The sequence below is a fragment of the Cibotium barometz genome, chromosome 3 (assembly GCF_041138505.1).
Source record: "Cibotium barometz isolate CiBa-2024 chromosome 3, ASM4113850v1, whole genome shotgun sequence".
In the NCBI taxonomy this organism is placed as follows: Eukaryota; Viridiplantae; Streptophyta; class Polypodiopsida; order Cyatheales; family Cibotiaceae; genus Cibotium; species Cibotium barometz.
Genome location: NC_141048.1, coordinates 69516980 through 69530074, shown reverse-complemented (window position 1 = coordinate 69530074; position 13095 = coordinate 69516980). Strand labels below are relative to the sequence as shown.

At 46.6% G+C, this 13095-nt stretch overlaps 1 protein-coding gene across 3 annotated transcripts in view; it reads left to right on the top strand.

The window, feature by feature from the left end:
- Nucleotides 1–13095, top strand: part of LOC147640469 (putative apyrase 5) — an 89736-nt gene that overhangs the window by 17974 nt on the left and 58667 nt on the right. For all 3 annotated transcript variants that reach the window (XM_086780996.1, XM_086781003.1, XM_086781013.1), the window contains exon 6: nt 56–153. In XM_086780996.1, coding sequence (XP_086637122.1) covers nt 56–153 — 98 coding nt within the window. The remainder of the gene's footprint in view (nt 1–55; nt 154–13095) is intronic.

Below are 13095 nucleotides of genomic sequence, written 5' to 3'. Positions count from 1 at the left end.
TATTAAAAAAAAAACGTTTTTTCGATTTAAAATGGAGTTGTGATGTATGGTACAGATGAATGCTTGTATCAAAGGTGCGCTGTTGGATCCACATTTGTGCCAGAGCTGAGGGGAAAATTCTTTGCAACAGAAAATTTTTTCTACACTTCACAGGTGAATAATATATTTGCTTGTAAAAAGGGATCTTCAAAATAAAACAGTATTTGATTATAATGATTGTAGCTAATGCGGTTATCTGCAAGGATGTGTTGCTTAGAGAAGTTCATGGTCAAGAATAATGCATTTACTTTCTCAAACGTTGCTTACATAATAGCCTAATGAAAGATGCTTTTACACACAGCGGTTGAAATAGTGTCTGTTTTTATTAGAGAGCACAAATAACACAAATTGGCTAACTTCAGATTTTCTTTGGTTAAATGGAGGCATGTTGTCAACAGTGGTGAGATGGATGGTTGTGTGTTTGAGGGGTAGCGCATGAGCCTTATGTGTGTGCACATGTGTGGAGGTCTATAGGACCTCAGGCATTTATAACTTGTATGGTATTTGTGAGGTCAAAGGTGCATGCTCAAAGGTTATTTGGTTGGTGGCAGTGTAAAAGGGTGAAAAGGTGATTGAGAGATTCAATTGAGGGAATCAAGGGTAGCTTGAGATGATTTTGGAAGTTTGGACAGATCATAGGTGATTTGATGGAGTAATTCATGGAGGGGAAAGTGGATCTAGATGCTCCTAAGTGAGCTATAAATTGATGTATTACAAAGCTCATTTTAGAGTTGACTTGCGATGAATTGCTTGTGTGTGATTTTTCTGTTTATATTTCTGTTAATTATTGTGCTATAAACCATCCCTTCTGATCCTGGAACAACAAAACCTCGAGGTTGCTCAACATACACCTCCTGCAGGTCACCATTAAGGAACGCAGATTTTACATCCATTTGATACACCTGAAACCGGCCTCTGGTAGAAACCAAAGTGCGGTAGACTAGCAGTCACCTTTCCAATTGTAGTCCAAACAAATAACAAATTAGCAGGAGCTAGAGTGCTCCAGAACTAAAAGGAAATCGAAGAAACCAAAGTGCGGTAGACTAGCAGTCATCTTTCCAATTGTAGTCCAAACAAATAACAAATTAGCAGGAGCTAGAGTGCTCTAGAACTAAAAGGAAATTGACACCTGTTGGCCCCAAAGCTTGGCGCCCCTTTCGGTATTTCTTTATTCAAATTCAATGGAAAGTTTAATTGAGTACAACGAAGCCAGTCAAGGAAAGTAAACCTTCATGTCCAATCTGGCAGCCCTCAAGACCTCTTAGCATAGAGGATTCACATACAGATCTGTGTCCCACAAAAGCAACACACTGCGTTTTCCTCTAATCAACCAAGACAATTCAACAGGGCAGCCTTGAGCACACATCTGGCTGTTCCATGTTCATGGCTTCAAACTGAGCCTAAATACCAATCCATTGTCGAGTCTTTGTTTCCACCCTTCAAACTGCTATACCCCTCCTCTCACAAAGGGCTGGGCCAGAAGAAACAACCCTGGAGCAGACATAAGCTAGTGGAAAGAAAGAAAGGAAGATATGTTCAGAGTTTACCAACTGTTATGCGCAGTTCTGCTCCGGAGGGATTGACCGTACCAGTTTGTACTAGCAGCCGCCTGTATCAGCAACTTTGCATCACACGTGTGCACTTGTCCATACGGGTCTGTACTTGTAGCACGTGTGTACGTGTCTGTACTTTCCTCTCCCTTGTAGCCGCCTCAGAACAGTACTTGCAGCAATCCTCTTTATGCGCCGCCTGTACCTGATGATGTGCCGCCTGCAGCTGTACAGGACTGAACAGTCCCGCCTGTGCTTGTTGGGCAGGACTGCAGTACCCGCATGTACTTGTCCGTACAGGTCTGCGCCTGCAGCCACCTGTAAGATGCATTGCCGCCTGTACCTGTCCGTGTACAGGTCAGTACCTGGTCGCCCTGCAGCCGCCTACGCTAGATATGTGCAGCTGCCGCCGCCTGTACCAGAGCTGTACGGGACTGCACCGTACCCGACTGTACCTGTTATCCGTACCAGCTGACTTGCACCGACTTGCACTAGCCGTTCTGTTCTGGCCTGCACGGTTTTCTTCAGGTGATCCTCTGCTTCTTCTTCACGCAGCCAACCTATACGTGTGCTCTCCCACACCGAGCCGACTAGTCCCCTTTCTCCAAAAAGCAAGAGAGAGAGTGAAGAGGGAGGCGTGTACTCTAAAAGTAGAGTAGCCCCCCTCCAATATTATCCTAGTGGCGCTCCCTTCAAGTTTTTTTAAAAAACTAAGGGCCACCCAAGGTTCATAAACCTTAGAAAATTTAATACCTTGGCTCCCCCCTTCATACTTGGGGTTGTTACTTTTGTCTGTACACCCAAGTATGCATCTTGCTCACCAACCACCATGCTGACACTCATGCTGTTCCACTTTCACAGGGTCATGACATCAGTACCTTCGGGTGAGACAAAAACTGCACCAAGCGACCTCTAGATGTCATCTGAGCCTGTCTGGATCAAGGGAGTGGAGGTGCTACCCCCCTCTTGAGCATCAGGCAATGCTCCAGACCCATGCTTTGCTGAACCTGAATGAGCCATAACAAGAGTCGGCTCCAACTCAAAGGCATCGAGATAAAGCTGCAAAACCTGATGTGAATCTGTTAAGTCACCTTCCTCCATCCACTTCACCTCCATCGGTGAATAGTTCTTGAACTTCACAAGATAGCGACGGGAAACTTCACCGTGTACCTTTCTTTCCTTATGTGCCAGTATCTGCTCTGGAATAAGAACCTCATCAAGTTCCTCAACTTCCGGCTGAGCCTCATCTGATACATCCTCAGGCACATCCCCATGGAAAGGTCTAAGTAGACTCACATGAAATGCATTGTGAATCCGCTAGTGATCTGGTAGCTTCAAACGGTAGGCCACCTCACCAATCTTTTCCAATACTTGAAAAGGTCCATAATAACGCATGCTCAACTTAGGGAATAAGCGCTCTTTACCCTTCATTTTCTTGAGCCTAGCTTTTTTAAATCGCAAAAGAACCCAATCACCCAATGCAAACTCTAATGCACGTCTGTGACGGTTTGCTGCTTTCTTTTGCTTTTGCTGAGTTTTCTGGAGTGCCAACTTAACTCTCCGATAAGCTTCATCCATGTTCTCCACATACTGATCAGCCTCAGAGATCTTATCCTTTGTGTGCAAAATAGGTGGTACCTTCTTCCCTCCTTCCACAATCTCAAAAGGCGCCTTGCCCGTCGAGGTATGGACGGTGTTGTTATCAGCAAACTCCACCAAAGGAAGATACTTTTCCCATTGTTGCTTGTGCTCTGACACAACACTTAAGAAGATCTAACAGTGTAGAATTAGCCTCTTCTGATTGACCATCTGTTTGTGGATGAAACGAAGATGAAAACTTGAGAGTTGTACCCATGTTGTCAAACAACCCTCTCCAAAATAAACTCGTCATCCGTGGATCACGGTCACTGATGATAGATGAAGGCAAGCCATGATACTTGAAGATGTTCGCCCATGAATAACTTCACCATATGATCAACTTTGATCGTCTTACGCACGGGAATGAAATGAGCCTGCTTACTGAAGTTGCATATGATAGTCCAAATGCCATCATTCCCTGTTTGTGTCCGTGGAAGATCAAATATAAAATCCATGGCAATGCTCTCCCATGGTCTATCTGGAATAGGTAAAGGCTGAAGTAACCCTGGTGTCTTTTGACGGTCAAACTTCACCTTCTGACATATGATGCATTGCCTAACAAAAGCATCAACATCTCTTCTCAAGGTTGGCCAATAAAAGAAAGTCTCAACTGCTTTTACCGTGGCGTCAATACCTCTATGACCTGCATACGGTGGAGCATGACTTTCAATCATCATAACCTTGAGTCGTAATTGCCTGGTAACACAGAGTCTACCATGCATCAACAAAAAACCATCCCTGAGAGTATAATGATCATGCCGCTGACCCTCAGACATATGATCATAAAGCCTTCCAAAATCCTCATCATGGGCATACTGCTCTTTCATCTCATCAAGCTCATGATGATAAGCAAGTGAAACTGCTGAGACCTGTGGCTTGTGTGACAAAGCATCTGCCACAACATTCTTTTTGCCTTCCACATGCACAATCTGGAAGTGGAACATAGACAAAAAATTGGCCCATCGCATATGCTTCTCAGGAAGTTTAGTTTGCGTGAGGAAATAATGCAAGGTCTGATGATCTGTCTGCACAGTGAAATCAGTCCCAAGCAAATAGTGTTTCCATGTAGAAAGAGCATGAATTACAGCCAACATCTCTTTCTCATAAACCTGCAAATGCTTCTCGGCATTCTGTAATATACGACTCTCATAGGCTATCACATGTCCTTCCTGCATGAGAACTGCCCCAATGCTGTTTCCACATGCATCACATTGGACAACAAAAGCCTTTCGGAGATCCAGTAATACCAATACGGGATCCGAAGTAAGCTTTTCTTTAAGCTTTTTAAAGGCTGTAATTTCCTGATCAGCCCATCTAAAAGGAGTTGCCTTTTTTGTTAAGGCATGAAGGGGCGAAGCAATCTCAGCAAAATACCGTATATACCACCTGCAGTAGGAACACAATCCCAAAAAGCTGCGTACATCATGCACGGTCCTCAAATCTGGCCATTTAAGAATTGCTTCCACTTTCGAAGGATCCATACGGACTCCATGCTTAGATACAATATGCCCCAAGAAGTGAATCTCTTCCAAAAGAACTCACTCTTCTTACCATTAATGACCAGCCTATGCTTCCGGAGTTCTTCAAACACAATGGCCAAATGCTTCCTATGCTCCTCCTCAGTGTGTGAATGCACAATCATATCATCAAAGAATGTGCCCACAAACGCTCTATGTGGCCGGAAAATCCTGTCCATCATCCTGTTAAATGTGGCAGGTGCATTTGTCAAACCAAAGGGCATAACTAAGAACTCATATAACCCCAAAGTGGTTCGAAATGCTGTCTTATGCACATCCTCGGGTCTAATGCGTATCTGATGATACCCGCTTTTCAAATCTATCCGACTAAAGACTGTGGAGCCCTGTAAGTGGTCCAATATGTCATCGATCCTAGGAATAGGAAATCGATTCTTGATGGTATTCTTGTTTAGCGCCTTGTAATCTATACACATGCGCCAAGAACCATCTTTCTTTTGCACTAAGAGCACAGGTGAGCAAAAGGGTGATGAGCTAGGCTGGATCAACCCTTTATTCAACAACTCCTGTACCTGACTCATAATTTCTTCTTGTTGGGCTGCACTAACACGGTACGACGGTCTATTTGGTGGAGTACTCCCCGGAATTAGATCAATAGCATGATCTTCTGGTCTTTCCGGAGGAAGTTCTCCTGGCAATGACTCGGAAAAACAATCTTGGAACTCACGTAAGAAATCAGTCCTGTCTTTATCTAACATAGACAAATTAGATTTAGACTCATCTTTTGCATCCTTTACAAAAATCAAGTACGCGGAAAGATGCTTTTTCATTACTGATGAAATTGCCGAAGCTGATACAATAGGAGCAGATTCCCCTTTAAGCTTTACATCCAAAATATACTCTTTTCCTCTATGAGTCAAAATAATCTTCCTGTTGTTTGTATCCACCACCGCATGTACTCTATGGCACCATGGCATACTCAACAAAACATCACATCCATCAAGTGGCATGATAAAGAACTCCTCACTGTCCACATAACCCTGCACATGAAGCCTGAGCTTCCCAATAATAGGAGTAACGGGTTCTGCATACCCAGGACAAGCCATATTAGCCTCATACAAAGGCCCCATCTTCTCTGCTTCCCCAATCGGCCAGCCAAATCCGGTGAAATAAAGTTAGCTCTAGCACCTGTGTCAAAGAAAATCAAGGCATTTTGATCTCACTTTGCCCCATGCCCTGCATAACTCAGTCTCTTCACCACCTGGCTGTTCCCCAACAAGATCAGGAACTAACCCTGCAGAAGGTTTTGGTTTCTTAGACTTGGGCTCCCCTTTAGTGTCAGAGTCCTTTTGGGACTTAGGCTTGGGACAATTAAAAGACATATGTCCCTCTTCTGTACAGTAAAAACATTTCCGAGCAGCCATCAAAGCCTGTCTCTCCTCAGGAGTTCTCTTGGGCATTTGTAACTTCTTATACCGCTTTTCTGTAGACCCTTTTGCATCACGCGAAGCATGCCCTGACTTTTCATATCTCTTACTTGAGCTTTTACTTCCTTTAAATCCAGATGAGACCCCAGTGAGTAACGCATTTGCTGTCATAGCATTCTCTATCATCTGTGACATATTTGTTACTCGAGTCTTTATGCAATAGTCACGCACTTCCTTGGGCAGCCCACAGCAATACTTCTCCACAGACAAAGGCACTGCACGATAGGAAGTAACTGGGAGTAAAGTTTCTCAAAACTTCTTATTATAATCCTCCAGATTTTCACACTTTGATGCATCCAACTTGTGCCATGCTATCATTACATCCACCTCAAAAGTAGATGTGAGCCATACGGAAGAGAACACCTGCTTAAACTGTACCCAAGTAGATGGTGCTATGCCCTGTAAAAGAAGAGTGGACCACCACTGCAATGCATTGCCCTTGAGAAAAGTCGCACCTTTTCTCACCTTAGAGGATTCCGTGTAATTACCACCAGAAAAAGCAGCGTCAAACTGCAGTAAAAAGGTAAGTGCCTTTAGCTTATCTTTGGCCCCACTGAACGTGTCAAATTTCACAGGAGCTCCCCCTTCCTGATAATCCTTGGCCTTACCCATAGGCGTTAGATTATCGTAAGGAAGTGGCTTCACAAGATTGCTACCCCCGGCATTCATGCCCATCATAGGGTCAATATTGCCAGTTCCCACACCTGGCATTCCATACATTCTAGCCATGTTTCCAAACATACCACTATGCATACCGGGCTGCATGCCCCCAAACATGTTTCCTTGCATTCTGGACTGCATACCACCATACATATTCCCTTGCATACCAAGCTGAAAACTAGCTCCAAAATTCCTTGGCATACCCATGCCTCCCTGAGGATAACCCCCAGTCATGGATTGGAACAGAGCCACCACCAAAATAGCATGGATGCATAGACTGCTGTGGAATAGATGGCTGTCCGAAAAAGGAACTCTGTGAGTTGGCACCAAAAGTATGTTGCATGTTCGGAAACTGTCCAAAAGATGGATCCTGTGGGAAGGCACCACTATTGCCCTGAGGTGGGTTCTTAGAACGCACTTTCTTCTTCTTTTGAGGCTCAGAACGGGATCTCATAAATTCAGCAAACTTCTCACTTTGAGTGAGTTGCATAAACACATCCATTACACCTGCCAAACGATTTTTAAACTGAGCATCATCTTCCTCTTTACTAGGCATATCTTCTGGCTATGTTACATCCTCATATTGTGCATCTATTGCAGCGTGTTCTCCTGCAAGAATATCCTCAGATTCATTTCTCTCAAGAGAGGCCTCTTGCTCTTCCTCTTCATCATAAAAATATTCATCTTCTATGTCTGACATGCTGCTGAATTTTTCAGCAATGACTTTCCTCGAGACAACCACGAGCTCACCCCCTTAAGAAAGTTGATGATGGGTCCTGGCAACGGAACCTTGAAACCGGCCTCTGGTGGTAGAAACCAAAGTGCGGTAGACTAGCAGTCACCTTTCCAATTGTAGTCCAAACAAATAACAAATTAGCAGGAGCTGAGTGCTCCAGAACTAAAAGGAAATCGACACTTGTTGGCCCCAAAGCTTGGCGCCCCTTTCGGTATTTCTTTATTCAAATTCAATGGAAAGTTTAACTGAGTACAACGAAGCCAATCAAGGAAAGTAAACCTGCATGTCCAATCTGGCAGCCCTCAAGACCTCTTAGCATAGAGGATTCACATACAGATCTGTGTCCCACAAAAGCAACACACTGCGTTTTCCTCTAATCAACCAAGACAATTCAACAGGGCAGCCTTGAGCACACATCTGGCTGTTCCATGTTCATGGCTTCAAACTCAGCCTAAATACCAATCCATTGTCGAGTCTTTGTTTCCACCCTTCAAACTGCTATACCCCTCCTCTCACAAACGGCTGGGCCAGAAGAAACAACCCTGGAGCAGACATAAGCTAGTGGAAAGAAAGAAAGGAAGATATGTTCAGAGTTTACCAACTGTTATGCGCAGTTCTGCTCCGGAGGGATTGATCGTACCAGTTTGTACTAGCAGCCGCCTGTATCAGCAACTCTGCATCACACGTGTGCACTTGTACGTACGGGTCTGTACTTGCAGCACGTGTGTACCTGTCTGTACTTTCCTCCCCCTTGCAGCTGCCTCAGAACAGTACTTGCAGCAATCCTCTTTATGCGCCGCCTGTACCTGATGATGTGCCGCCTGCAGCCGGACAGGACTGAACAGTCCCGCCTGTGCGTGCTGGGCAAGACTGTAGTATCCGCCTGTACCTGTCCGTACAGGTCTGCGCCTGCAGCCACCTCTAAGATGCACTGCCGCCTGTACCTGTCCGTGTACAGGTCAGTACCTGGTCGCCCTGCAGCCGCTTGCGCGAGATATGTGCAGCGGCCGCCGCCTGTACCAGTTGTACGGGACTGCACCGTACCTTGCTGTCTACACCAGTTGACCTGCACTGACTTGCACCTGCTGTTCTGTTCTGGCCTGCACAGTTCTCCTCAGGCGATCCTCTGCTGCTTCTCCACGCAGCCAGCCTATACGTGTGCTCTCCCACACCCAGCCGACTAGTCCCCTTTCTCCAAAAAGCAAGAGAGAGAGTGAAGAGGGAGGCGTGTACTCTAAAAGTAGAGTAGCCCCCCCCCCCCCAATATTATCCTAGTGGCCCTCCCTTCAAGTTTTTTAAAAAAACTAAGGGCCACCCAAGGTTTATAAACCTTAGAAAATTGAATACTTTGGTTCCCCCCTTCACACTTGGGGTTGTCAACACACATTACTTTTGTCCGTACACCCAAGTATGCATGTTGCTCACCAACCACCATGCTGACACTCATGCTGTTCCACTTTCACAGGGTCATGACAGGCCACCTCTGAGAAGAAGCAAGGGCAGGAACGGTCCGAATCGTGGTCATCCTTGCTGTCGGTGCAAAGGTATCCTCGTAGTCGATGGCTGGTCGTTGAGCATAACCTTTAGCCACGAGTCTGGCTTTGTGTTTGTCCACCGACCCATTTGACGCATATTTGGTCTGAAAGACCCATTTGACACCAATAACTAACCGGTTCGACGGCCTCGGTACCAACTCCCATGTGTTGTTCTTCTCGATGGCATCAAGTTCCACCTGCATGGCTTTCCTCCAAGTATCCTGTGAAAGGGCTTCCTTAACGGAAGTGGGCTCCTTGTCCCGCATAATACAAGGCATCAAAGCATAGTTTACTTGAAGAAGCTCCGCTATATTGCTTTTGTCGCGGACTCTGTGCGATCTTTGAGGGCCGTCCTCTGTGGTCCACTCAGAGGGTAGCTCGGTGACGCCCGACTCCCGAAGGGTGTCTATCAACCACCTGGGTACTTGAACAGATCGTGGAGCAGTTACGGGGGCTCTACTCCAGGTGGGGGCTCAACCTCCTCTACTGATTGTGGTTGATCAACTGGAACAATGGTGTGGGAATCATCATCAGACTCCTCTGGATCTCCAAGAAGTGGCGGCTCCTTGACAGTGGATACTGGAACATGCTCATCAAAGACCACATCTCGGCTGACAACAATCTCATTCCTCTCTGGATCATACAATTTGTATCCCTTGGAAAGAGAATTATACCCCACAAATATAAGCTTGCGGGATTTGGAGTCAAGCTTGCCCCTCTGTTTCTTCGGAATATGTACATACGCATCGCTCCCAAAAACACGGAAGTGGGAGACATGAGGTTTCCTACCAAAGTATGCCTAAAACGGAGTCATATTAGGTACTGAAGTTGTTGGAGACCGGTTGAGGGTATGGACAGCCGTTGCCACTGCCTCTCCTCCCCAAAGTGGACGAGGAAGATCACGATGCTCCAGCATGGTCCTTGCCATCTCCACCACTGAAACCGATCCCGTCAAGTGGGAATAGACTCTGTTGGACACCCACATGCGTAAAAGCACAACTTAATATCACAATTTGAAAATGGACAACTTAATAACAACAGAAGTTTGAAATGAAATGAATTATGGAAAGGAGGCGCAACCGCCTGCAAAGGAGTACCACCATCTGCTGTGCAGGATAGGACACAACCGCCTGCTGTGGAGGAGGAGGCGGCGTAGCCGCCTATGGAGAGGATGAGCAGCCTGCAGGAAATGGAGAAGTAGCCGCCTGTATGCAGAGCACAGCCGCCGGCCGTCTGGCTGTTGGAGCACAGCTGCTGGAGATGAACACACAGCCGCCTGGTGTGGTAGGCAGCGCAGCCTGTATGATCGCCTGACTGGAGATGCACACACAGCCGCCTGGCTACAGAGAGGAGATGGAGGCGCCTAGTCGCCTGCAGTAGACAGGCGCAACCTGTATGGTCGCCTGACTGGAGATGCACACCCTTTGCTGAAGATGGAGTGCATAGCCACTTGCAAGGTTGCCTGGCGAAGAGAAGGCAGCCTGCTGGAGAATCAACGCAGCCAGCTGGACAGGGGGAGTCGCCGACTGCTGAGGTGGTGAAGCACAACTTGTATGGATAGGAGACGTCTGGCTGCAGCCTGCACCGCCTGTAGAGCAGAGAGAACAGCCGCCTGCAAGAGGACTAGCACAGCCGCCTGCAGCCAGTACAGCCGCCTGCAGAGCTGGTGAAGATGGCGCCGCTTGAGAAGGAGGCGGCGTACCATCATCTGTGTATCTTGGGGTGGTCGTGGTGCTTCTTTTGTAGAAATTGGAGTAGAGTAAACAACCACAGCTGGCCGGCTCCCCAAGATTGCATGGGGGCGGCCAGTTCATGGTGTGGTGTGGGTAGGTGGGCATGCACCCACCCCCACACACACAAATGGTTTAGTGTGGCTCCCCACCTTGGCCCATAAGTGGGTACCCACTTTTAAGTGAATGTGAACATACAACCTTATAAAATGAAAGGTTAGAGATAAAACTATTAAACCAACATGTGCAATACACTTACCACCTGTTCACATGCAACAAAACTCGTCAAAAGACAGAGCAAACTTCAGGACTCACTGGCAGGCGTCCCCGCTCAGTAAGTGGCACGTCAAGCAGGCAAACACAAAAATACAAGTAATGCGAAAACAGTTTCAAACATGCAAAACATGAGTGCATGTGCAAATAGTATCATGGACATATCTCCCGTTCATGGAACAAGTACAAAATATCTGTCGGGCATAAAAATGGCACGACATAAAACATAAATCCTGGTTTTCCTATGGAGTGACAGTCCCATAGGTAAAACACAGTTCCAGGCACGAGCCTCCCTATGGAGTGACAGTCCCATAGGCAAGACACGCCACAAATACTGGCCCTTCCATGGTGTGACAATCCCATGGATAGAACACAGTCCAGGTCATACACGGGTGGCACCAATCTGGCTCCCGTCCATACGACACCATCCTGCTAACACACACGTGGCACTAGTCTGGCTCCCGTCCATGTCAAGCAAAAATACTGGCCTCTTCACATGAGACACCGGCCTAGCCTCAATTGAACGAGACACGAAACTGGAGATAGACCAAATGGTCAGCCAATTGGTGACAACCACCGTCCTGTTTTTGCGTTCTACAACTCCATTCTCTGAAGGCAATCCTGTATTGGCCAGTTCCCTCTTGATGCCATGATCTGCACAAAATCTGAGAAAAACATTCGAAGAGTCTAAATTCGGGCATGGATCTGGTTGATTGACCACCCCCTTTGTCAGCCCTGAGAGTTTTTACCTGCAATCCAGACTCTTTTTCCACCATCACATGCCAATCCTTGAACCATGCAAAAGCTTGGTCCTTTTGTGAAAGAAAGTAGACCCACGCGAATCTGGTACAATCATCAACAAGCAGCATGAAATAGAGAGATCCTCCCAATGATGGTGTTTGCTGAGGTCCACACAATGTGAATCAACTCCAATGGTTTTGAAGCCCGCCTGGAAGCCCTGTGCTGCTTACTACGAATGCAAGAACTGCAACATCCCAGGTAATGGTGCTGAGCCTACCACTAGTAATCAAAGAGGAGTAGAAACCAGACTCTTTTTCCACCATCACGTGCCAATCCTTGAACCGTGCAAAAGCTTGGTCCTTCTGTGAAAGAAAGTAGACCCACGTGAATCTGGTACAGTCATCAACAAGCAGCATGAAATACAATGATGGTGTCTGCTGAGGTCCACACAAGTCGGTGTGAATCAACTCCAATGGTTTTGAAGCCCGCCTGGAAGCTTGCTTCGGAAAGGATTCCTTGTGCTGCTTACCACGAATGCAAGAACTGCAACATCCCAGGTAATGGTGCTGAGCCTGCCACTAGTAATCAAAGAGGAGTAGAAACCAGAATATTGAGCAAGCAAGTGGGACAGCAAAGTAATGGCCATATCTTCTGATGATATCTCCTTTCGAGCCTGGAGGACTTCCTGCTGAAGGGCCTGCAGCTTGTTAATGTGCTCCCGCATCGTCGACGACTTTGCAGGGTTCATAACCTGCATCTGTACTTCCAAGGAAATCCTCTTCATGGGCGATACCCTGTTATAAAGAGAAGCCAAGTTCTGCCATATGCCTCTGGCCAACGTCATATGCTTTACGTGATTGATTACTTGCGGTGTGCAATTGAGGAAGATAAATGAACGGTCCCTGGCGTTGACATGATCCCACATCTGTGCCTGTGCCTCGCGGTCCTTCCTGGTTGGCTGTAACTCCCCTTCCTCTGCTTCTGGCCGTGAAACCCCGATAACGATGAAATCAGCAAGGTCATATGACTCCAGCACATACTCCATCATAACCTTCTAGATGCCGTAATTGTTCCCGTCCAACTGATGGTCCACTGGGAACGTGGGGAGTGTTGGGATCTTCACATGCTTCTTAGCCATCTCTAACAAATCTGCCATTGCGGGGATGTAACTGAAAAAGGGTGGGTGGGTGGAAAAAAAAAACTTTAAACCTGCAAGTGGCTGTCCAGCAAC